Below are 27,061 nucleotides of genomic sequence, written 5' to 3'. Positions count from 1 at the left end.
TTTTTTTTTTTTTTTTTGGTTTATGCTTTTACAGTCTACAAATATTGAATATTGAGTAAAAATAAAAGTTGGAATGATAGTGTCTTAGTTATCTATTGCTGCTATAACAGAAATACCACCAGTGGATGGCTCTAACAAATAGAGGTTTATTCTCTCACAGTCTAATAGGCTAGAAGTCCGAATTCAGGGCACCTGCTCCAGTGGAAGGCTTCCTTTCTCTGTTGGCTCTGGGGGAAGGTCCTTGTCATCAATTTTCCCCGGTCAAGGAGTTTCTCAGCGCAGGGACCCTGGATCCAAAGGATGCACTATTCTCCTGGCTCATGTTTCTTGGTGGTATGAGGTCCCCCATGTCTCTTTGCTCAAATCTCCCTTTTATATCTCAAAAGAGATTGCCTTAAAATACAACCTAATCTTGTAGATTGAGTCCTGCCTCATTAATTTAACTGCTGATAATCCCAGCTCATTAACATCATAGAGATAGGATTTACAACACATAGGAAAATCACATCAGATGACAAAATGGTGGACAGTCACACAATACTGGGAATCATGGCCTAGCCTGCTTGACAGATATTTTTAGGGGACACAATTCAATCTATGACAAATAATGTTTTACAAAAGCCTTCTAAATTTTCACGAAAGTGTTCCAAATTTTAAAAAGAAAAAAAAGTCCTAATTATAAATGAATCCTGATTCTTTGCTCCAAATGACTGAAAACGTGGTATATGACATGAAAATGCAGTGTTTTAAACATCAGGGTTATTTATATTAATTCATATAACCCACTATATTTCATTCTCATTTGCCAGGAGGTATTATGTACTGTTCTGACTATTTTGCTAGAATACTCTCTCCCTAATTTATAAAATACATTTTGTCTATGATATAAAGTTATGATAAGTCTTCATCCAAACAGGATTAACTTGAATAAATCTGTTAGCCAAATAAAAATATATTAAAAATATAATTGTTTTATTTTGTTAATTGTGATGGGCTTAAATATGTTACAGACATTCTAAACTAAAAGTTTACAACCACAATATGTGTAAAATATTACTAATTATAAACCCTACAGTTAGATTTTCTAGAAAATAAAACTTTATTTTTTTCCTTATTTCATAGTTTATTTTATGTGCAGTATCTTAGCAGCTGTTATGATAATTCTGAAATACAGTATCCAGTATTCTGTTTATTTAATAATATAATAATTAATGCTTACAAAATAAATTACATGCATATATGTCTGTAGACTGTCAAACCTAATTTTAATATCGTTTTTATTAAAAATAATAATGTGTGTGTATTCCTAGTGTCTAAAAATTCCAGTGAATGAGTGTGAAGTCTAGAGGTAATTTTTATAGTTATCAAAGTGTTTCTTTGAACATTTCTTTTTAAATATTTAATATATATCATATCTGAGAAGGAAATAAATACACAAAATGAAGAATTTTTATTTCTCAATATATCACCTTTTTTAAAAGGAAAAAGTTAGGAGTAAAGATGAGACTTTTATAATTTATGTATATTGTACTTTATACATACATGGTTTTTACAGTGTGATTCAAAATGTATTGCAACTTTGAAATTAGTGCTTTAGTAGATACAAATTCATGAAGGGTTTACTGACAATGATACAGATTTCTTGTAACTGCAGAACTTCTTTGTAGTTGTAATTGGAGCTTCTTTGGAGCTGCAATTTCTTTCTGTAATGTGTTGTACTTAAATTTGTCTTTTGAACATTGTATTATTATTTGAACTTAAAAATATACACATTTGTATATACATTTCACAAAATACTTTTAAAAAATTTGAAACCCAAAAGGAACAAAATGAGTCCCTGGAAAACAGTTAAGCTCTGGGCTAGTCATTGAAAAGTTAGCCGTTCAAACTCACCCAGAAGAACATTGAAAGAAAGTCCTGGCACTGTTTCTGAAAGGTCACAACCAAGAAAACCCTATGAGCACAGTTCTACTCTGACACACATGCCACATGCAACTGGTTAAAAAGGAACAAAAGTGACTGGATTCCTCTTTTTTTTTATGGTTATGTTTAAAATCGGCAGCTCTTTGGTAAACAGGTTTTTACCTAGGTAAATATTTTCATCTTCCCTTGGTGGGCCGTAGAATCACCTGGCCTGTAGTTGCGGATATGATTCAGACGGTGGGCTTGGGAGCTTGGGAAATTTTGTTATTCTAGCTATTTTGATGTACAGTAAAGAATAAGAAACAAAACTCAGCATTACATGAGTCAGTGTAAAACAAAATATGAAAAATATTCACTTATCCAAAATGATTGGGAAATGTGGCAGAATACTTAACTGAATAATCAGAATAACTAAAACATTGTGTTCTGAATGTAGAATACTAGTTTTTTAAAAATGGAAAAAGTAGTTAATTGTACTTATTTCTATATCTTACTGATAATAAATTAATCTTTTCTTTGGATGGCAACAGCTAGTATTATAATGTTCTATTATGGAATCTGTTTTTTAAAATATTAAGGTTTTTTATATACTGGCAAATAAATACTGTTGATGGAGATGAATATATTAATGCAATAAGGAATATGTAAATATTAACTAATGTATGGAAAAGAAAAAGAATGCTTATAAGATTATTTAATTTATTTTAGAATTTATACTGTACCAACTAAAAGAATCAATTAAAATAGTTTAAAAAATTAAATGTATATAAAACAAAAATTAGTTTAATAGAACCAAAAAATATGTTTCCAGGCACCTGAGATGAGATTCCGTATTTGAACATTAATTTAACTCTGAATGTCCTGAAGGTAAGAAATGGATATACTTTGGAATAAGATTTCTTATTTAATGGTAAAAGGAGACATGGGGAATTCTTTGGACTTTTTTATTTTTTCCTTCCTGGCACTAAAGATCTGAATGAGAGGTTAACCACTGGCTGCTTTTTATCCTAAAAGAACCTTCATATGAACTAGGTAAAGAATTTATTTTTATAGATCCAGTATATTTTTATAGAACTTCTATGATGAAATAACTACAAAATATATCCCTGAAATATTTGAGAATATCATCAAAAATTATAATATTTTGAAAGCTCACTTACTATGTTTATTATTATCAATATACTTTTGGAAGTTTACCTTTTATCTAAAGTTGTTAATTGAGCTTAATATTTATATTAGTAGCACTTATTATATAGGGATTACTATGTGCCAGACATTGTTCTAAATGCTTTATGCCAACTAATTTATTTAATCTTCATAACAATTCTATGACCTAAGTACTATTTACTATCCTCATTTTACAAATAAGGAAACTGAAGCACAGAGAAGATATGCAACTTGCTCAAGGTCACACGACTCAGAATATTTTATATTTCAGATTTTTCTCTTTCTCCTTGGTTTATAAGCTTGAAAAACCAAAATATCTACAAAACATAAAAGGTTATTTCTTTTAAATATAATAGCTTGTTAACTCTTTGAGATCAGGAGTTTCTTTTCATAGCAAAAAGCCTTCTACTTTGTGGTGTTAAGTATTTGTTGATTTCAAAGGCTAAATGACAAAAGAAAAAGAAAAGCAAAACTGAGTCTGTTTTACAGGATGATAACTTAGAAAGATAAATTATAAGGAGAATTTGAGAAAGTTGAAACGTTTTAACTATCTTCGCATCTAGTTAGAAACGAACAAATATGGTCAAAAATAAGCGGGGATAAATGGGAAGTCTGTGAATAGTAGTAAGATGAAACCAAATCAAACTCTACATAGCTTTAATAAATTCCATTTTGGGGAAAAAAAAATTGAGTTCAGTGGTTAAGTAGCTTTCAAAGATGGCCCCAGTGAACTATGCCTTTTCCTGGTATTCACGCCCTCGTATAACACCCAACTGAAGCTGGGCTGGGGTTGTGACTTTCTTTAACCAATACAATATAGCTGAGATGAAACTGTGCTAATTGGATCAAAGCCTTAAGAACACTTGTTAGATTCTCTTTTTATACTTTTGGGAGCCCTTAGTCACCTATGTAGAATGTCTGGCTACCCTGTGACAGAGACCAGATGGATAGATTACATAAAGAGGACATGTGAAGATAGAGAGATCCTGAGACAACATGGAGAGACAGAAGCCCATCCATCCCAGTATCCCAGTTGAACTCAACCTTCCAGGTAACCTTGACAAGGCATCAGATATACGTATGTATGTGCCAGCTCAATTAAGACGACGTAAGATAGCAGTTCCAGCCAACATCACTTGGATAATGAAATAGAACTTTCTTGGACACCAACTGAAATGATAACCCTGCGGATAAAAGTATCAGGACAAAGCTGGTCCCTATGAGGCAGTTGTCAAATATGCTTCCATTCTCCAACTTCTCCACCATTTCTGACACCAGCTGTTGCCCCCATATCACTCTTTATCTATTGGATGTGATAATTCATTGCAGTGGTCACAGAGAACTCATGGAAACACCGTATCTGTAATAATAGGTTTAAAAATAGAGAATGATATAAACAAAGGTGTAAACAGGAAGATGCACAGGACAAGGTCTGGAAGTGGTCCCTGGAGCCTCCGTATTTCAGAACTCCAAAAACACCAAACCCATTGCTGTCCAGTCAATTCCGACTGCTTTCCCTCCCAGGAACAGATGTTCACTGTCATCAACTAGGAAACCTTTCGACCAGGAACTGTTCTGTAATATCACTCAGTGGACTCTGCCATGAGCTACTTATCTCAGATGGCTAGCTGCCAGCTTTCTCGGCAAGAGTTTGGCCACTACACTTTGAGGACATTGTCCAGGTTTATCTGGTCTGTGATGTTCTCAGCACAGTGCTCCAGGTCCAGAGGATATGCTCCCCTCCTGGCTTTCCTCGATTAGGAGGCCCCATCTGAGCCCCTGAATTCTAGGGTTTTTATCATTGGGTGGGCCCCCTAGCCAATCCAAGTAAATATCAATTACTAGGCATGGCTCTCCAGCCAATCCATGTAAAAATCAACTACAGGATGGGGCTACCCAGTCAACCCTAGTAAAGGTGGGGTCAGGGGAAGGCAGCCAGTCTGGTAAAGGTAAATTTCTTACATCAGTAAAGGAGATAGAAAAAAAAAATTCACTTTTGATTAATACCAGTAGTAGTTCATTGACATCATGTTCAGGTGATATTAAAAAAAAAAAAAAAAACCCATTGCTGTCGAGTTGATTCCGACTCATAGCAACCCTATGGGACAGAGTAGAACTGCCCCATACGGTTTCCAAGGGGTGCCTGATGGATTCAAACTGCCAACCTTTTGGTTAGCAGCCGTAGCTCTTAACCACTACACCACCAGGTGATATATAGACAGCATTAATCCAGAAAATATTTAAATAAAAATTTTTTACATTGCAGGTTGATAATATCTACGATATTAATAACTGTACTATTAACTAAGTATAGTTAATAGCACTAACTATTAGATCCAGAGTTAGAATCTCTGAAAAATGCTAAGGAGATGATCTACAAAGAATTATCAAAACAGAGTATTAGAGATGAAATAGTGTGGGAAATACATTGAAACAAAATAAGTTACATATGGTAAATCTGTGGACTGATGCAGTGAGGAAAGGTGTATGTCACCTTCAGCTTTGTGTAAATAAATGAGATCTCTGCTGTTCCATGCTGATTGTGTTCATTGTCCAAAGGTTTTGTTATCAGTTCGTTGTTTGTTGTTGTTAGGTGTCGTCGAGTCGGTCCCAACTCATAGCGACCCTGTGTACCACAGAACGAAACACTGCCCGGTCCTGTGCCATGCCCACCATCATTGTTATGCTTGAGCCCATTGTTGCAGCCACTGTGTCAGTCCATCTCATTGAGGGTCTTCCTTTTTTTTTGCTGACCCTGTACTTTACCAAGCATGTTGTCCTTCTCCAGGGACTGATCCCTCCTGACAACATGTCCAAAGTATGTTAAGACATAGTCTCACCATCCTTGCTTCTAAGGAGCATTCGGGTTGTACTTCTTCCAAGACAGATTTGTTCATTCTTTTGGCAGTCCATGGTATATTCAATATTCTTCGCCAACACCACAATTCAAAGGCATGCATTCTTCTTTGGTCTTCCTTATTCATTGTCCAGCTTTTGCGTGCATATGATGCAATTGAAAATATCCTAGCTTGGGTCAGGCGCACCTTAGTCTTCAAGCTGACATCTTTACTTTTCAAAACTTTAAAGAGCTCATTTGCAGCAGATTTGCCCAATGTAATGTGTGTTTTGATTTCTTGACTGTTGCTCTTATCAGTTTATGAGGTAAAAATGAAAGGAAAAAACATTTCTTTGGTATCTTACTCTCATTTTGCAGACTCCTTGCAGAATAGTTACTGGCTTCAAAAAATTGATTCTGTAGCTGAAACTTTTTAGCACCCCATTGTGTCTTGAAACATTCTGGTTTATGTGCTAGATATGGTCTCATAAGCCCTTGTTACAGTCTTTGAAAGGATATCCCAAGAAAAGACTTCTTAAGGTGTTTTCTGTTTGGGGGTCCAAATAATGGGATATATGGTGGGTTACCCACATTGGGGCTTACCATTCAATGCTTTTCTTTATTTAGCAGTATTTTTAACCAAAATTATTATACCAGCTATGCTAAGGTATAGTTTTGTTTGTTTGTCTTTAGTTGTCTAGAGATGACATTTTTATCTCCTATTTCACTGAATTCCATGTACTCTTAAGTGTTATAGAAAAAGTAAGTTTTGCTCCCTCTTACTGATTCACTTCATTGGTGAGGGCAGTGATACCTGTTTGAGTAGTAGTTTTATAAACCAAAATAAAAAAAACAAACCCATTGCCTTTGAGTTGATTCCAACTCATAACTCATAACGACCCTGTAGGACAGAGTAGAGCTGCCCCGTAGGGTTTTCGAGGAGCGGCTGGTGGATTCGAACTACTGAACTTTTGGTTATCAGCCGTAGCTCTTAACCACTGCACCACCAGGCCTCCAGTAGTTATATAAATGTTAGATATTTAAGATGCTTTGGGATAGAAAGTGCTATGGAAATTAAACATTCTTTTTTTTTAATTTTAACATTTCTACCTACTTTTATTCTTACTATATTTTAGCAAATTTTGTTTTGTTTTTCAGATAGATTTATTTTGAAAGTTGAAAAAAATAACTTTTGCATGCAGTTTTCCATTTTTCCTAGATGTTTCATGGAACAATTACAAAAGAGCTAACTATCCATGAAGAATGGAGTCACTACAATGAAAGCATGATAGAAGATAAAAAAGACTTTGTTTTTGTGAAGTTCAATGGCCTTCTTTTAAAATCTATGGAAAATTTACAATCTTGTGTCTGTCTTAGAGTATGCATCTTCTCAAACAATTTTATCACAGATATACAGCCACTTGAAAATTGTTTAAAATTAATCAAACTTGATCTTCATGGAAATCAGGTAAGCAATAGTCATTTCAGATATTTGCACATAAATTATATTTATATAATAGTAAGAACTTATGTTATCGCTCTACAATATTTCTCCCAGAAAATCTTTTATCTAAAATGTAAATAAAAATTAAAAATAAATAAAAATATAAAATGTGTCAAAACAAAAAATTAAAAATGTAAGCAAAATTAAAATATATGAACAAACTGAATTATTTGGTATATTTTACTCGTTCGAATGCATAGTTTGGATTAAGCTTGCTTTTGACTCCTTAATTCTTTACATAAGAAATCTATTTTAGAAAAATTTGAAGAGTCACTTTATTACAAAGGCAATTTTACTAAATGAAAGTTGTTGTAATGTCACCTTCAGCTTTGTGTAAAGAAATGAGATCTCTGTGTCCCATGCTGATTTGTGTTCATTGTCCAAAGGTTTTGTTATCAGTTTGATGTTTATTGTTGTTAGGTACTGTCGAGTCGGTTCTGACTCATAGCAACCCTATGTACAACAGAACGAAACACTGTCCAGTCCTGAGCCATCATCTGAGTTGTTGCAATATTTGAGCCAGTTGTTGCAGCCATTGTGTCAGTCCATCTTGCTGAAGGTCTTCCTCGTTTTTGATGACCCTCTACTTTACAAAGCAGATGTCTTTCTCTAGTAATGACTGTTTATTCCAAATGCCCAGTGTGTCATATTTTCCCCCCTGTTATTATTTGAATAATTGGAAATTTCCTGTCTTTGCTTATTAATTAGAAATTTATTATAGAGAAAAAATATATTTTAGAAGCTGTTTAATAAATGTCCATTTTCCATGAAATTTATAGGAAATTAATATTTAAACTTAAAGTGTTATTATTAATATTATTTCAGATAAAGAATCTACCAGGAACCAAATTTTGGATTGGATTGAAGAACCTAAAACTCCTCTATCTCCATGACAATGGGTTTGTGAAGTTAAAGAATATAAGTGTATTATCTGCCTGTTCTAACCTCACTGCCCTCACTTTGTTTGATTGTCCAGTAAGCCTTAAGAAAGGATATAGACATGTTCTTGTTAATAGTATATGGTCTCTCAAGGCGCTGGATCATCATGTGATTTCTGATGAAGAAATAATTCAGAACTGGCATCTTCCTGAAAGATTCAGAACATGTAACCATCGACTTTTCTTTAATTTTTGCCCTGCTCTAAGAAAGGTAATTGGCTTTGTTAAGGTTTCATTTTAAATAAATTTATAGATGTAAAATTTTAGCTTCTAAGTTTTAGACCTAAAGTATGTGAACTCATTCATATTTTTGCATTATTTACATAAAATATCATAAACCCATGAACATACTAGTAATAGCCTTATATCAGAACATTTAAAAAAGCTTGTATGTCTACTGCATAAAAAAATTTGGCCTAAGAGTATCAAATTATAGATGAACTATATGTGTGTGTGTGTGTGTGTGTATTTAATTGAGAGTCGTTTCTCTAACTTATACAGATTTTTGGTATTTGGATGATTCCATTGGGAAATATTTGATTTTTTAAAAGTGACTTAATGGACAATTTGGATTATTATTGGAAAAGAATAAAAATACTCAATTCATAAACAATTAATTTAATGACATATTGGCATGAGCAAACCATAATTATATATTGGCCTTTCAAATCTTGGAAGAAGTGATTGGGAAACTTGATATCAAGTTGTAGGTTATAGAATACTTAAATGGATAAATAAAAATGTAAGAAAACATGCTTCATGACAAGTTAATGTTTGTCAAATAAATAAAAGTTAAAAAAAGGTAAAAACATCAGGTGTGAAAAATGCAAAAAAATATAGGACAGTGTTTATAATATGTTCAATATTATAAATTCATATACATATATGTATGCATAGAACATTTGAAGATGAATAGAAAATCATTTTAAGAAGTCATCACATCTGAAAAGGTAAACAGTGAATGATGATTATGCGTGAGAAAGCTGGAGTTTAGGAAGATGGGAGACTTCTGTATTATAAAAAATCATAAATATATTAATGATTTTGTAGTAACAGTAAAAAACAAACAAAATACTTAGGGAGAGAAAAAATGGAGGTACTATTTAAGTCTGGATATCTTATCCTAGGCCTTAAAGGAGGTATTTCATTTAGGTATTACAGATGCATGGCATGGTGTAATCAAAGGTGAGAATATACATAACCTTTCTAAACATAATCAAAATGACTGACGTTCGTGTAAGAAAGTAATGGGCTTTTAGGGGAGTGGGCATTGCAAAGGAACTTAGATTACTAAGGAGTTTAGATTTCTTTCTGAATGTAATGAAGATCTATTAAAGTTATTTGAGTAAAAAAATTAATGATTTTCTCTCAATAGGTGCACTCTGAATAAATGTTATAGACAAATTTTTTTCAAAAGGCGATTAATCCAGTATTTACCTAGCAGATTAATGGGGGGGGGGGATTAAGACCAATGAGGGCAGGGAGATTCATTACCGTAGGCCAAAGATGATGTGATTAGGTTTCATATAAGCAGATAGCAGCGACAGCGAAGAAAGAATACAGTGCAGAGTAGATGACAGTAAAAGCCATAGTGGTAGGCAGTTTATGTATTTTATTCATTCATTTATTCACCAAATATATATTGAGTACCTAAACGCCCAAAGACCAGATGATTTGTGGGATGACATCAAGGGCATCATACATGAAGAAAGCAAAAGGTCATTAAAAAGATAAGAAAGAAAAGACCAAAATGGTTATCAGAAGAGACTTTTAAACTTACTGTTGAAAGTAGAACAGCTAAAGTGAATAGAGGAAGTAAATGATGAAGTAAAAGAGCCAAACAGAAGATTTCAAAGGGCAGCTCAAGAAGACAAAGTAAAGTATTATAATGAAATGTGCAAAGATATGGAGTTAGAAAACCAAAAGGGAAGAATATGCTCCGCATTTCTCAAACTGAAAGAACTAAAGAAAAATTCAAGCCTTGAGTTGCAATTTTGAAGGACTCTGCAGGAAAAATATTGAGCAACTCAGGAAGCATCAAAAGAAGATGGAAGGAATACACAGAGTCACTGTACCGAAAAGAACTGGTTGACATTAAACCATTTCAGGAGGTACCATATGATCAAGAACCGATGGTACTTAAGGAAGAAGCCCAAGCTGCACTGAAGGCATTGGCAGAAAACAGGGCTCCAGGAATTGACGAATACCGACTGAGAAGTTTCAACAAATGGATGCAGCACCAGAGGTGCTCACTCGTCTATGCCAAGAAATTTGGAAGACAGTACCTGGCCAACTGACTGGAAGAGATCCGTATTTGTGTCCATTCCAAAGAAAGATGATTCAACAGAATGCAGAAATTATCAAACAATATCATAAATATCACATATGAGTAAAATTTTGCTGAAGATCATTCAAAAGTGGTTTGCGGCAGTACATTGACAGGGAACTGCCAGAAATTCAAACTGGATTCAGAAGAGGATGTGGAACAAGGGATATCATTGCTGATGTCAGATGGATCCTAGCTGAAAGCAAAGAATACCAGAAAGATGTTTACCTGTGTTTTATTGACTATGCAAAAGCATACGACTGTGTGGATCATAACAAATTATGGATAACATTGTGAAGAATGGGAATTCCAAAACACTTAATTGTGCTCATGAGGAACCTGTATATAGACCAAGAGGCAGTCATTCGAACAGAACAAGGGGATATTGTGTGGTTTAAAGTCAAGAAAGGTGTGCGTCAGGGTTGTATCCTTTCACCACACGTAATCCGTCTGTATGTTGAGCAAATAATGGGAGAAGGTGGACTACATGAAGAACACAGCATCAGGATTAGAGGAAGACTCACTAACAACCTGTGTTATGCAGATTGCACAACCTTGCTTGCTGAAAGCAAAGAGGCCTTGAAGCACTTATGATGAAGATCAAAGACTACGGCTTTCAGTAAGGATTAGACCTCAACGTAAAGAAAACAAAAATCCTCACAACTGGACCAGTAAGGAAGATCATGATAAATGCAGAAAATATTGAAGTTGTCAAGGATTTCATTTTACTTGGATCCATAATCAACGCCCATGGAGACAGCAGTCAATAAATCAAATGATGTATTGCATTGGGCAAATCTGGTGATGGAGACCTCTTTAAAGTGTTAAAAAGTAAAGATGTCACTTTGAGGACTAAGGTGTGCCTGACCCAAGCCATGGTATTTTTAGTCACCTCATATGCATGCAAAAGCTGGACAATGAATAAGGAAGATAAAAGAAGAAGAATTGATGCATTTGAATTATGGTGTTGGCAAAGACTAATATACCATGAGCTACCAGAAGAACAAAAAAATCTGTCTTGGAAGAAGTACAGCCAGAATGTACCTTGGAAGCAAGGATGCTGAGACTTCGTCTCACATACTTTGGACTTGTTATTAGGAGGGACCAGTCCCTGGAGAAGGACATCATGCTTGGTAAAGTAGAGGTCAGTGAAAGAGAGGAAGACCGTCAACGAGATAAATTGACACAGTGGTTTCAACAATGGGCTCAAACATAGCAACGATTATGATGGTGGTGCAGGACTGGACACTGTTTAGTTCTGTTGTACGTGGGGTCGCTATGAGTCGGAAGAAACTGGACGGCACCTAACAACAACAATAACAACCTAATACGTGAGAAGGATTACTCTGAGTCTTGAGGCTTAAGTCGTTAAACAGTACTGACAAAATTCCTGGCCTGATAATGTCCATTGGGAAGAGGCACATAAACTGAAAAAAACAAAATGAAAAAGCACAATACAAAACAACAGAATTTCATAGTGTTAATTGCTAAAGAAAAGACAGTAAGGCAATAACACAGGATAAAAGAGGTGGAGATTTGGGCTATTTTATCTAAGGCCTTTCTGAAAAAATTATTTACTCTTTATCATATCCTTTAATGTGGAAGGGTATTATTACTCTTATCTCACAGAAGAAAATGAAGCTTAGTGAAGTGTAAGGGCTTATACAGTATCCGACAGCCAATGAGTAATGAAACTGGGATTTCAACTGGTTTCTTGGTTTCAAAGTCCTACAATCAACATAGCATCAGAAATAATAGTGCAGAAATTTTGCAGGCATTTTAAACCAATTGAATGTGGGAGGAGAAGAATATATGAGGAAAGACTTCTCTAATATTTTGAACCTCAGTAACTGGGACAAAAAAATAGCTTGGTTAACAGAAAGAGTGGCATTTATAAGGTTTTGGTGCAAAGATGAGCTTGGTCATTTTTATTTGGGGCAATTTACTGATGTAGATATATCAACGAGGTATTGGAAATGAAGAATTGTCATTCAGAAATAGTATTCTGGGCTTGAGATGTAAATCTGGTAGTCATTTGCTTGAGGTCATAGTTGAAGCTACCCTCTCAGGATAATATAGGGATTGAAAAGGACTGAGAGCTAAGAACAGAGCCTTTGGGCACAGTCTCATTTTGTGGGTAGAAAGCAGTGGAACCAAGGAGGACAACAGAGAATTCCTCCAAGGAGGGACATGGCTATTATCACTTAAGTTAGGGGAAATTAGAAATTAAAAAACAAAGAATGTTTTTTAAAGAGTCAAAGAAAATTAGCACTGAGACAAAAGTATTTATTAAGGCTTTTTGATGGTAAAGAAGTTATCATGTCTTTGGGTTTTCAGTAGCTTTCAGGGGGTGGGAAACAACTTGGGATAGATATTTATTTAATATATTTGAAATATATCTTTCAGAGCATTTCATTGCACTTGTTATTAATGACTTATAAGTATACTAGGAAAACTGAAAGTAATAATGAACTTAATAATTGTCCACACCATTTTTAAAGTAAGTGTTGTAATTTTTTTTTTTTTAATCAGGAGAGCATAGATGTGGAAATTAAAGGAGCACATGCTCATTTTAAAAGAAACAAGTTTAGTAGTGTAATTAAAACTTGGGCCCTATAACACAACAAAAATATCCTGAAGGAGCTTTTTTATCTTCAATTTTGACATAAAATTATTTCTGGGCCTTAAGAGCAAAACTGGAGATTTCCTGAGGGAGGATGCAGCCTCCAGACTATAAATAGACATCCTACCTTGGTAACCCCATGTGTTACAGAATAGAACAGCTTCGTATGTTTTTCTTGGCTATAATCTTTATGGAAGCAGATTGCCAGGCCTTTCTTCTGTGGCACCACTGGGGCATTTAAACTGCCATCCTTTAGTTGTTATTAGGTGCTGTCGAGTTGGTTCTGACTCATAGTGACCCTTTGTATGACAGAACAAAACACTGCCTGGTCCTGCACCATCCTCACAATTGTTGCTTAGTAGTTAATCATTAGGTTAGTAGTCAAGTGCAAACTGTTTGCACCCTCCAGGGATATATGTATCTCTGGGTATATTTACTTCTTAAACTGAACACATTTACTTCTTAAACAAAATTAAAATCTATTATTAAGGAAGGAGATATTTGTGCCCACCCCAGTAGTAATGACACATTCTCCCCCCTCCCTCCCCCTGGGACGGTGACAGAGGAGGCCTCGTGGAGATCAGGACTTTCACCCATTTTTGTTGAAGCCACCCCCAAAGTAGAGTCAGTGGACAATATGGGGAGCTAAAACTTCCACCCCTGTCCAGCAGTAACAAGGAGCATCCCTTCCATTGGGAATCAACAGAGGCCAAGTGGGGATCCTAGACTTCTACCTCCACCTAGCAGTAACAAGATGATGACCCCATTTCCTCTGATGGAGTATTGTCAAAGAAAACCAGCTAAAACAGAAGGTTTAAATAAGACTCAGTCTTGTAACAATACGGAAATGTCTAGATTTCAATAAAAAAACCTCATCAGACCAAGAACTAGGAAGATCTCAAACTGAATGATAAAAGGCAATCAATAGATGCAAACACTGCGATGACAGAAATGGTACAATTAGCTAATAAAGATTTTAAAGGAGCCATGATAGAAATGTGTCGTTGAGCAGTTACAAACAAGCAGAAAGGTAATGAAAAAAAGAAGAAACTTCAAAACATCAGGAAGGAAGAAAGAGCATGATAAGCAAACATGTGGGTAAATACAAAGGACTTTCTTTTCTTGAGTCTTCTAAATTATGTTTGATAGTTGAAGCAAAAATTGAAACACTGTCTTATGTGGTTCTAAACGTATGTAGAGGAAATACTTAAAATTATAAACTGGACTGGTAAAGAGATGTAAAGGGAGGTGAGGCTTCTATACTTCACTTGAACTGATAAATTATAGTAGACTGTCAGTACACACACACACATACACATATATATACATATAATATATATTGCATATAATATGTAAGATTATATATATAATTGTAATTATATATATATATATTTACACATACACAAACTCATTGCCATCAAGTTGATGTCAACTCATAGCGACCCTATAGAACAGAGTAGAAATGCCCCACAGATTTACAAGGCTGTAAATCTTTATGGAAGCAGACTACCACATCTTTCTCTTACAGAGCAGCTGATATGTTCAAACTGCAGACCTTTCAGTTAGTAGCCAAATGCTTAACCACTCCACCACTGTGTGTATATATATATGTATATGTATATATATAAATTTATAAAATGTAATACCTAGAGAAGCCACTAAGAAAGCTATACAAAGAAATAGTCTCAGAAACGTGTAGGTAAATCAAAATGGAATTCTAAAATATGTTCAACTTACCGCAAGGAAGCAGGAATAAAAAAATAGAGAAACTAATACCAGAGAGAACAAACAAAAGTAAAGAAACAAAAAAAAACGACAGACTTAAGATCTAACATATCAATAATTACATTAAATGCAAGTGGTCTAAATACACCGATTAGAAGACAGTTTGGCAAAGTATATTAAAAACATAACCCAACTATATGTTGTCTATAAGAAAATCTCTTTGTATAAAATGATATGGGAGGTTGAAAGCAAAAGCATAGAAAAGATATACAAGAGTTAATCAAAGGAAAGCAGGAGTGGCTATATTAATATTAGATAAAGTAGACTTCGAAGCAAAAAAATACCAGAGACAGAGAGGGACATTTTATATAGCTATAGTAATCAAGAAAAGGAGCCCTGGTATCACAGTGGTTAAGCACTCGGCTGCTAACCAAAAGGTCGGTGGTTCGAACCCACCAGCTGCTCCATGGAAGAAAGATGTGGCGGTCTGCTTCCATAAAGATTGCAGACTTGGAAAACCTATTGGGTAGTTCTACTCTGTCCTATAGGGTCACTCTAAGTCAGAATCTACTCAACAGCAACAGGTTATAGTAATCAAGACTATGTATATTGGCTGAACATTAGATATGCAGATAAATGGAATGGAGCAGAAAACTTAAAAACAGATTCACACAAATACGCCCAACTGAATTTTGACAGAAGTGGAAAAGCAATTCAATGGAGGAAATATAGCCTTTTCAATAAATGGTGCTGGAGCAATTAGGAATCCATATTAAAAAAAAAAAAAAAATCTTGACCTAAGTCTCACACCATATACAAAAATTGACCCAAAATGAATAATGGAGTTAAGTGTAAACTGTAAAACTATAAAACTTTTAGGAAAAAGAAAAATAGAAGAAAATCTTTAGAATCCAGGACTAGGCAAAGAGTTCTTGGATCTGACACCGTAAACACCGTCTCTAAAAAGAAAAATTGATAATTGGACTTCATCAAAAATAAAAAAACTTATGCTCTGCGGAAGACCCTGTTAAGAGGATTAAAAGATAAGCTGCAGAGTGGGAGAAAATATTTCAAACCACATATTGGGAAAAGGATACTATCTATAATATATAAAGATCTCTCAAAACTTAACAATAAAAATCTAATTAAATATAGGCAAAAATCATAAAGAGACATTTTGATAAAGAGGATATATAGATGGCAAATAAGCACATGAAAAATTATTTAACATCATTAGCCATTAAAACCAAAAAAAAAGAAACCAAACCTGTTGCCATCGAGTTGATTTTGATCTTATAGGACAGAGTAGGACTACCCCACAGGGTTTCCAAGACTGTAATCTTTACAGAAGCAGACTGCCATTATTTTTCTCCTGTGGAGCTACTGGGTAAGTTCGAACTGCTGACCTTTCAGTTAGCAGCTGAGCGTTTAACCACTGTGCAACCCGGCCTCCTTCATTAGCCATTAGGGAAATGAAAATTAAAACCACAATGTGGTATCTCTATATACCTATCAGATTGACTAAACTAAAAAATATTGACAACACCAAGTTCTGACAAGTATGTAGAGAAACTGGATCACTCATACATTGCAGGTTGAAATGTAAAATGGCACAGTCACTCTCAAAAAGAATTTGGCAGTTTCTTAAAAAACTAAACATTCAACTTCCATATGATCCAGAAATTGTACTCCTGAGCATGTATCCCAGAGAAATGAAGACTTCCATTCACACAAAAACCTGTACACAAATGTTTACAGAAGCTTTTCTTAAAACAGCCAAAAAAAAAAAAAAGTTCTTTTATGGGTGAACGGTTAAAAACACTGGTACATCCATACCATAAAATAATATTCAGCAATAAAAAGGAACAAACGATGCATGCAACAATTTGGATGAATCTCCAGAGAATTATGCTATTCATGCAAAATGATTTGAACAATAGAAAAATTGTATTCTCACTGCCTAGTACAATCATTCTACAAATTTTTATTTTATAACTACTATGTTACATTTCTGCTCATTACACTGGGTTTTCAGTGTGAAGAAAATAAAATTCCTGCCCTCCAGGAGCTTATATTCTTTAGCTGAGAGAGATAGACAGTAAACATCCAAAAGATATACATAAAGTAGATAATCTCAGGTAACAGTAAGTTTTGTGAAGAAAACAGAATAGGGTAAAGAATCAGAGAGTTATGGGGGTGAGGGAGGAGAGAGTAGGAGAATGGTCATGGAAAACCTTTATGAGAGTGGGACATCTGAGTTGAGACATGAGTGATTAAGAGGAAATAGTCACTCAAAGAACATGAGTTTTCCAGGCAGAACAAACAACAAATATGAAGTCCATGAAATGGGATGCTTCTAAGCGTCAAAAAACTAGTAAATATGGCTAGAGCATAGTGAATGAAGGGAGTAATAGAAGGATATGATGTAGAGAGTGGAGCAGTGGCTGCTGTATAGAGTATGCACAGGTGAAGCCAGAAGACCATTCAGAGTTTGTTACAGTAGAGCAGGCAAGAAATGATGGTGGCATGAACTTGTATCTTGTTGATGAAGACAGTGAAATATGGTCACATTCATGATACTCTTTGGAAGTAGAGCCAAAAGGATTTACCAATGGATTGGGTGAGAATTGTAAGTGAAGGGGAAGACCAAAGGATGACTTTTAGCACAAGCACATAATAAATACTCATTGAATGAATAAATAGAACTATTAGCAGTATAAATAAAAATATTAGTGGTGTCTGGATGACTTTACTATGTAGCATTTTTATTTTCTAAGTTTATACATTTTATGTAATGAATGTATATTTTGTATAGAAACAAAGAAAAACCTTTTTTAAATATGAACAAATATGAAAACACTTGGAAAGTCACACTGGAATTTTTCTAAGAAACAAACAAAAAAACCCAGAAATTATCCAAAGCTATATAGTATTTCTTTGGAAACATACATCCCTTCTCCCACAAAAAAAAAAAAAAAAAAAAAAAAACTGTGTAAAAGCTAAAGACAAAAGCAGGGGCTTCAGATTTCTTTTACAAGATAATTTATTCTTTCCTTCCACGTTTACATAAGAACAAAAATAGGTGATAGGAAGAGGAGTGGCATATGACTGTACTGATTTTTGGCATTAGTCAATGTGTAAATTCAAACCACTAATGCCAAAGATGAGGAAATTGAAGATTTTTACCAACTTCTGCAATCTACAATTGATCAAATATACAATCAAGAAGCATTGATAATTACTAGTGATTGGAATGTGAAAGTTGGAAACCAAATAGGGTATATAGTAGGAAAATAAGGCCTTGGTGATAGAAATGATGCTGGAGATAGCATGATAGAATTTTGCAAGACCAACAGTTTTCTTCATTGCAAATGCCTTTTTTCAACAACATAAATGGCGACTATACATGTAGACCTCACCGGATGGAATACACAGGAATCAAATCTACTACACCTGTGGAAAGAGACGATGGAGAAGCTCAATATCATCAGTCAGAACAAGGCCAGAGGCCAACTGTGGAACAGACAAACAAATGCTCGTATGCAAGTTGAAGTGAAGTTGAAGAAAAGTCCACAAGAGCCAAAATATGACCTTGAATATATTGACCTGAATTTAGAGACCATCTTAAGAATAGATTTGATGCATTGAACACTAATGACCGAAGACCAGACAAGTTGTAGAATGACATCAAGGACATGATACATGAAGAAATAAAAAAGGTCATTAAAAAACAGGAAAGAAAGAAAAGACCAAAATGGATGTCAGAAGAGACTTTGAAAGTTGCTCTTGAACATCAAGTAGCTAAAGCAAAGGGAAGAGATGCTCAAGTAAAAAGAGCTGAACAGAAGATTTCAAAGGGTGGCTCTAGAAGGTGAAGTAAAGTGTAATGATGATATGTTCAAAGACTTAGAGTTAAAAAACCAAAAGGGAAGAACATGCTCGGCATTTCTCAAGTTGAAAGAACTAAAGAAAAAATTCAAGCCTCAAGTTGCAATATTGAAGGATTCTGTGGGAAAAATATTAAAGGACGCAGGAAGCATCAAAAGGAATACACAGAGTCGCTATACCAGAAAGAATTGGTTGATATTCAACCATTTCAGGAGATAGCGTATGATCAGGAACCGATGGTACTGAAGGAAGAAGTCCAAGCTGCGCTGAAGGCATTGGTGAAAAACAAGGCTGCAGAAATTGACAGAATACCAATTGAGATGTTTCAACAAACGTATGCAGTGCTCAAAGTGCCCACTCATCTATGCCAAGGAATTTGGAAGACAGCTACCTGGCCAGCTGACTGGAAGAGATCCATAAGTATGCCTATTCCAAGAAAAGTGATCCAACCGAATGCAGAAATTATCAAACAATATCATTACTACAACATGCAGCTAAAATTTTGCTGAAGATCATTCAAAAGTGGCTGCAGCAGTACATCGACAGGGAACTGCCAGAAATTCAAGCGAGATTAAGAAGAAACGCAGAACCAGACATATCATTGCTGATGTCAGATAGATCCTGGTTGAAAGTAGAGAATACCAGAAAGATGTTTACCTGTGTTTTATTGACTATCACAGGCATTTAATTGTGTGGATCATAACAAATTATTGATAACATTGTGAAGAACAAGAATTCCAGTACATTTAGTTGAGCTCATGAGGAACCTGTACATAGATGAAGAGGCAGCTGTTCGAACAGAACAAGGGGATACTGTGTGGTTTAAAGTCAGGAAAGGTGTACATCAGGGTTGTATCATTTCACCATACTTATTCAATCTGTATACTGAGCAAATAATCCGAGAAGCTGGACTATATGAGGAAGAATGGGGTATCAAGATTGGTGGAAGACTCATTAACAACCTGTATTATGCAGATGACATAACCTTTCTTGCTGAAAACAAAGAGGCCTTGAAACGCTTACTTATGAAGATCAAAGACTACAGCATTCATTGGATTATATACCTCAACATAAAGAAAACAAAAATCCTCACAACTGGACCAATAACCAACATTATGATAAACGGAGAAAAGATTGAAGTTGTCAAGAATTTCATTTTACTAGGATCCACAATCGGTACCCATGGAAGCACCAGTCAAGAAATCAAAGGACGTATTGCATTGGGCAAATCTGCTGCAAAAGACCTCTTTAAAGTGTTAGAAAGCAAAGAAATCACTTTAAGGACTAAGGTGTGCCTGACCCAAGCCATGGTGTTTTCAATTGCCTCATATGCATGTGAAAGTTGGACAATGAGTAAGGAAGATCAGAGAAGAATTGATGCCTTTGAATTATGGTGTTGGTGAAGAATATTGAATATACCATGGACTGCCAAAAAAATGAACAAATATGTCTTGGAGGTAGTACAGTCTGAATGCTCCTTAGAATCAAAGATGGCAAGACTTCGTTTCACATACTTTGGACATGCTATCAGGAGTGATTAGTCCCTGGAGAACTATCTCATGCTTGGTATAGGGTCAGTGGAAAAGAGGAAGACCCTCAATGAGATGGTTTGACACAGTGGCTGCAACAGTGGGCTCAAGCATAACAAAAATTGTGAGGATGGCTCAGAACTGGGTAGTGTTTAGTTCTCTTGTATACAGGGTCGCTATGCATCGGAACTGACTTGACAGCACCTATCAACAACAACAGCTTGTCTCCAGAGCCATTACTCCTATAAAGAAGATACTTGCATTTGTTTTCAGGTATCAAATGATTTATGGCATTTACATAAGTTTACAATGATATTTTTATTGACATTTTGCAAAGTAATTTTTTTAGGACATCAGAAGTATCAAATATCATTTGAGGGTTACTTGTTCTGCAGCAGGGACACTAACCCTGCCTCTAGCTGATGATTATTCTGTTTATCTCCTTAAAGAGAAGAAATTATTTATGCCTCAGTGGAAAGTAGGACTCTGCTGTAAACTGCAGTGTGAGCTGAATGGTTCTTTACTGTTGAGAACCACGAATTCTCTCCTATATTCTTTTACTGCTCTCTCTTTCACACTTATGTACTTTCACATATTTGCATATAATCTTTCACCCTACACACACACACTCTCTCTCTCTCTCTCTCACACACACACACACACACAACACACCATGAGCCCAAATGCAATGAACAAAGACTAGAGGAACATAAGGACTAGAGGAAATAACATCTATACCAGAAACCAGTAAAGAATGACATTTAAATACAAGATTAAGTCCTAGAGTGGTTCTAGATAAAGATTTTTTTTTTTTGTAGCTATAATAAAAATGGTACTGAATTAAAGGAAGAAACTTAGGAAGCCTGACTTTAAGCTTTTATTCTTGATAAATATGACAAAATGACAGGAACTAGAGGAGATACTGCAAATCCCCCTAATTGTTGAGGGATAATATTGACCCAAATGACAGGTAGGATCCATTGCTACTGATCATAGAATAAGTTTCATGGAGAATTATGTCTTAGTCATCTAGTGCTGCTCTAACAGAAACACCACAAGTCGATGCCTTTCACAAAGAGAAATTTATTTTCTCACAGTCTAGTAGGCTAGAAGTCCAAATTCAGGGCGTCAGCTCCAGTGGAAGGCTTTTTCTCTCTGTCGGCTCTAGAGGAAGGTCCTCATCATCATCAGTCTTCCCGTGGACTAGGAGCTTCTCTGCGCAGGAACCTCGGGTCCAAAGGATGTGCTCTGCTCCTGGTGCTTTTTTCTTGGTGGTATGAGGTCCCCAACTTTCCACTTGCTTCCCTTTCCTTTTATCTCTTAGAAGAGATAAAAGGTGGCACAGGCCACGCCCCAGGGAAACTCCCTTTACATTGGATCAGGGATATGACCTCTGTTAGGGTGGTGTTACAATCCCCCCTAATCCTCTTTAATGTGAGATTACAATCACAAAATGGAGGACAACCACACAACACTGGCAATCATGGCCTAGCCAAATTCATACACACATTTTTTGGGGGACACAGTTCAATCCTGACAAGGCCCAAGTGCAGGTAGGGTTATAATAAATAACAAGTCCTCGTGTGTGGCAGGACTCATCCCTGACAAAGCAGTCAGAAAGGAGCTTAGACTCAGCCACGTAATTTACCTGGAGTAGTTGACAAGCCAAATAGAAAAGTCAATATAGAAGGCTGGCCTTTGACAGAGTGGCTTCACAAAACAGAAGAAAATTCTTAGACATGAAAAATTTCCCTGTTAGAATTGCTTATATCCTCAGTTCATTCACCATTCCTTTCTGGCACCTAGTTAATGTAAATTTACATCAATATGTTTTCCAGCTTCAGATCTGGACAGATGAGTATGACATCATTAAGAAATTTAGCAAATTGAGTGTACACATTGAGAAAATATAAAAGGAGTATGTTCACATGGTCTTTAGGTAAATACTAGACCTGTTTAGAACTTCCCTAATTAAAAGATGATTCAGCATTGAAGAGAAACAAGTAAGGGGCTTATGAAAACATCCTGCAGCTCCAAATAAGAAAGGTCTTTCAAATGGAAGATCATTTTTGAGAAAGGTTTTCTAGAAGAAAAAGCAGAAAATTTTAGACTATTTGATTTATGCATCAAATATAATTCAGTAGAATATGGGCTCTATCAACAAAAATGATGAAATGTGAGCTAGCTACACTGAATAAAAAATATAAGGAAACCAACTTGGACATAGTAGAATTAAAAATATAGTTATGCACACAAAAAATCAAATGATATTATTCTCAACATAAGTTTAAGAAGCTCTGCCAGAATACAGAGGAAATGAACAAATACATGAAAATGATGAGACAACATATAAGACATGGAGGTCAGATCCAGGATATCTAATGTACATGCATATGAATTACAAAACCAGAACCAGCTGCTGTCTACTCAACTCCAACTCATGGGGACCCCATGTTTGTCAGAGTAGACCAATGCTCCACATGGTTTTCAGTGACTGAGTTTTCTGAAATTGATCACGAGGCCTTTCTTCCGAGGCACCTCTGGGTGGACTCGAACCTAAAACCTTTCGGTTAGCAGCCAAGTGAGTTAACCATTTGTACCACCCAGGTACTCCAAATAGGAATTACAGTAGAGAAAATTAAAGCAAATCCATGAGAAACAATAATCAAAGAAATAACGGGAAAATTTCATGGAGTTGATTACCGAAGGAAATCTGTGAAACACCTACATATATTTTCTTTAAAAATCTTTGAAGTTCAGTTCTCTAGTTAAAAGAAAAGTATAAGTATTTATACTTCAGATGTGTCTTTGAGTATAAGATATCATCAGGCGAATAGAGGTATTGGCAAGAGTGTAGGGCATATAAGGCAAAGTAGAAAGCATTTGCAAAGGCACATATGTATTGGTAGTGCTTGACACATTCAAGTGACAAGTAGTTTGGTGTTCTTGGAATTTAGAAAAACAAAAACAGCATTAAAATAGCAAAGGATATTATGTGTAGTAGGTCCCTGTGTGACACAAATAGTTTGTGCTTGACTACTAACCTAAAGGTTGGTGATCTGAAGCCACCTAGAGGTGCTGTGAAAGAAAGACCTGGTGATCTGCTTCATTAAAGATCACAGCTAAAAAACCTCACGGAGCAGTTCTACTCTGTAAAACATAAGATCACCCAGTGTTAGAATCAACTCAATGGTAACTGGTTTGAGTTTTTTATTATTTATATGTAGTACTAAGGAGACATAATTTTAACTTGCAAGATCTTAGAGAAATATTTATGAATTTTACATGACCAGATTTCATTCTAGAAAATTGGAAATCATCAAAAATGAAATGCATAAAGATTGATATCCTAAGCATTAGTGATTTGAAATGGACTGGTATTGGCCGTTTTGAATCAGACAGTCATATGGTCTACGGTACCTGGGATGACAAACTGAAAAGGAATGGCACTGTGTTCATGGTCATAAAGAACATGTCAAGATCTATCCTGAAGTATAATGCTGTCAGTGATAGGATAATATCCATATGCCTGCAAGGAAGACCAGTTAATATGACTATTATTCAAATCTACGCACCAACCACTAAGGCCAAAGATGAAGAAATTGAGGACTTTTACCAACTTCTGCAGTCTGAAATGTATCAAACATGCTATCAAGATGCATTTCTAATTACTGGTGATTGGAATGCAAAAGTTGGAAACAAAGAAGAAGGACTGGTAGTTGGAAAATATGGCTTTGTTGATAGAAATGATGTTGGAGATCACATGTTAGAATTTTTCAAGACTAAAGACTTCTTCATTGCAAATACCTTTTTCCAACCACATAAACAGCAACTGTACACGTGGACCTCGCCAGATAGAATACACAGGAAACAAATCAACTAACGTCTGTGGAAAGAGACAATGGAAAACCTCAATATAATCAGTCAGAACAAGGCCAGGGACCAGATGTGGAACAGACTGTCAATTGCTCATATGCAAGTTCAAATTGAAGTTGAAGAAAATTACAAGACAAGTAAAACCAAAGTATGACCTTGATTATATCCCACCTGAATTTAGAGACCATCTCAAGAATAGATTTGACACATTGACTACTAATGACTGAGGACCAGACAAGTTGTAGAATGACATCAAGGACATCATACATGAAGAAAGCAAGAGGTCATTAAAAAACAGGAAAGAAAGAAAAGACAAAAATGGATGTCAGAAGAGACTCTGAAACTTGCTCTTGAATGTCAAGTAGCTAAAGCAAATCGAAGAAGTGATGAAGTAAGAGAGCTGAACGGAAGATTTCAAAGGGCGGCTCGAGAAGACAAAGTAAAGTATTATAATGACTTGCAAAGACCTGGAGATAGAAAACCAAAAGGGAAAGACATGGTTGGCATTTCTCAAGCTGAAAGAACTGAAGAAAAACTTAAAGCCTCGAGTTGTAACATTGAAGTACTCTATGGGGAAAATATTAAATGACACAGGAAGCATCAAAACAAGATGGAAGGAATACACAGAGTCACTGTACCAAAAGGAATTGGTCGACGTTCAGCCATTTCAGGAGGTAGCATGTGATAAAGAACCAGTGGTACCGAAGGAAGAAGTCCAAGCTGCACTGAAGGCACTGGCAAAAAACAAGGCTCCGGGAACTGATGGAATACCAATTGAGATGTTTCAACAGATGCAGCGCTGGAGCTGCTGACTCGTCTATACCAAGAAATTTGGAAGACAGCTACCTGGCCAACCAACTGGAAGAGATCCATATTTGTACCCATTCCAAAGAAAGATGATCCAAGGGAATGCAGAAATTATCAGAAAATATAATTAATATCACACACAAGTAACATTTTGCTAAAGATCATTCAAAAATGGTTGCAGCAGTACATCAACAGGGAACTTCCAGAAATTCAAGCCAGATTCAGAAGAGAACATGGAACCAGGCATATCATTGCTGATGTCAGATGGATCCTGGCTGAAAGCAGAGAATACCAGAAAGATGTTTACCTGTGTTTTATTGACTATGCAAAGGCATTCTACTGTGTGGATCATAACAAATTATGGATAACATTGAGAAGAATGGGATTTCCAGAACACTTAATTGTGCTCATGAGGAACCTGTACATAGATCAAGTAGTTGTTCAAAAAGAACAAGGGGAAGGACTTCCGGGCAACAGGGTGCTATAGTCAGAAGCACAACGCCATCCCTCTACAGCAAAGATCAGAAAAACTAAGTCAAACAGAGTCACATGTCAATCCTCAAACCCTCCGCATCAAATGAAGAGATAAAGAACTCAGCCAGGCACCGAATGGAATAAGAAACTTACTGAGAACAGAGAGTGAGGAGAGATACATGCAGAGGTCCCCTATCAGCTACCGCAGCATGGATCCACCATCTTGGACTCCTATTGGAGAACAGCGAACAGGGGGTATGAGAAAGCAGCTTCACGGAGCTTCCAGCAGGAGATAGAACAACTGGTAACCAGCGATATAGGTTTTCCCACCCCCCACCCTTCTTCACCCCCACTTAGCCTCCTCTGCTTCCTGCAGCCACAGTCTCTTGGCTGGGAAGCACCCCAGTGTCACTTGGATTCCACCTGCCTGCACTGGCCGGCTCCAAGTGCCTTTTGTTGGCTGCTGGTGTTGCTTTTTTCTGCTTCTATAGATTTCTTCCTTACCTCTCACCACCTCCGCCTCCTTTCTTTCAAATACCTGGCTCCATGCGCCATCTTTGCTTCTTCCTGAAAGCCTGTGAAACAATGCTTGACTGTGAAACTGCTTCCCGGCCCATGCTGCCATGCTGGTAGGACACCCCGGGGCTTTTTTGTTTGTTTGTTTACTCTGATTTGTTCTGTTTTGATTTGTTTGTTTTCTTTTTCTTTTCTTGGCATGGGAGCTCCTTCTAGCTGGGCAGTACCACAAGGCTTGGAAACTAGTCCCTTACTCTGTGCAGATGCACAGGGACATCCCTGGGGACATTTATTTTTTCTTTTTTTTTTGTTTCTTTGTTTAGTTTTCTTCTCTCACTTATTCCCTTTTTGCCTTTCTTCATTTCCAGTTTCTTGATGTATTCATTTTTTTTCTTTTTTGTTTTTCCTCATTTCTCAGTCTGTCATCTCTCTACTCCAATAGCAAGTTCCCTGAGCACTCTTTGTTTGTGTATATGTTTTTGGTTCCTGTTCCTCTCTCATCTTTCCCATACACCTCTTAGCTCCACACATCACAATCTACCCCCTCCTTCCTGCCTACCTACACTGTGCGCTGAACTTCACTCTCCCAAGCAGCACAGGCATGGCACACTGGAACCTGCGTTGCACTGATTCCCAGTCCACACTGTCAGCCCTGGTACATGCCACAAATAACCCATCCCAGCAACTCGCCTTCAGCTGGACCTGCCCTGCTGTACCATACCTGAGTGACTGACCCTGCCCATTGGAGAAGGAGGTGAAAAGTATCGTGCCCACAGACAACCAAACAACAAAGAACGCATAGCCCGCCTGCTCAGACATAACCAAATAAAACAAAAAAGCAGGATGAAGCAAACAAATCTACAATCAATAAATGAGGAAAATAACCACTGAATGCCCTGAAGACAGCAGACAATATCAAAACATTTACA

At 36.1% G+C, this 27,061-nt stretch overlaps 1 protein-coding gene across 1 annotated transcript in view; it reads left to right on the top strand.

The window, feature by feature from the left end:
• Positions 1-7,145: 7,145 nt before the first annotated feature.
• LRRIQ3 (leucine rich repeats and IQ motif containing 3) overlaps positions 7,146-27,061 on the top strand; it is a 225,712-nt gene continuing 205,796 nt past the window's right edge. Inside the window, 2 exon segments of the mRNA XM_004369135.2 lie at positions 7,146-7,394; positions 8,256-8,579. Coding sequence (XP_004369192.1) covers positions 7,146-7,394; positions 8,256-8,579 — 573 coding nt within the window.

The sequence above is a fragment of the Trichechus manatus genome, unplaced genomic scaffold, assembly GCF_000243295.1.
Source record: "Trichechus manatus latirostris isolate Lorelei unplaced genomic scaffold, TriManLat1.0 scaffold00003, whole genome shotgun sequence".
In the NCBI taxonomy this organism is placed as follows: domain Eukaryota; kingdom Metazoa; phylum Chordata; class Mammalia; order Sirenia; family Trichechidae; genus Trichechus; species Trichechus manatus.
This window is presented reverse-complemented; position numbering and strand designations above follow the sequence as displayed.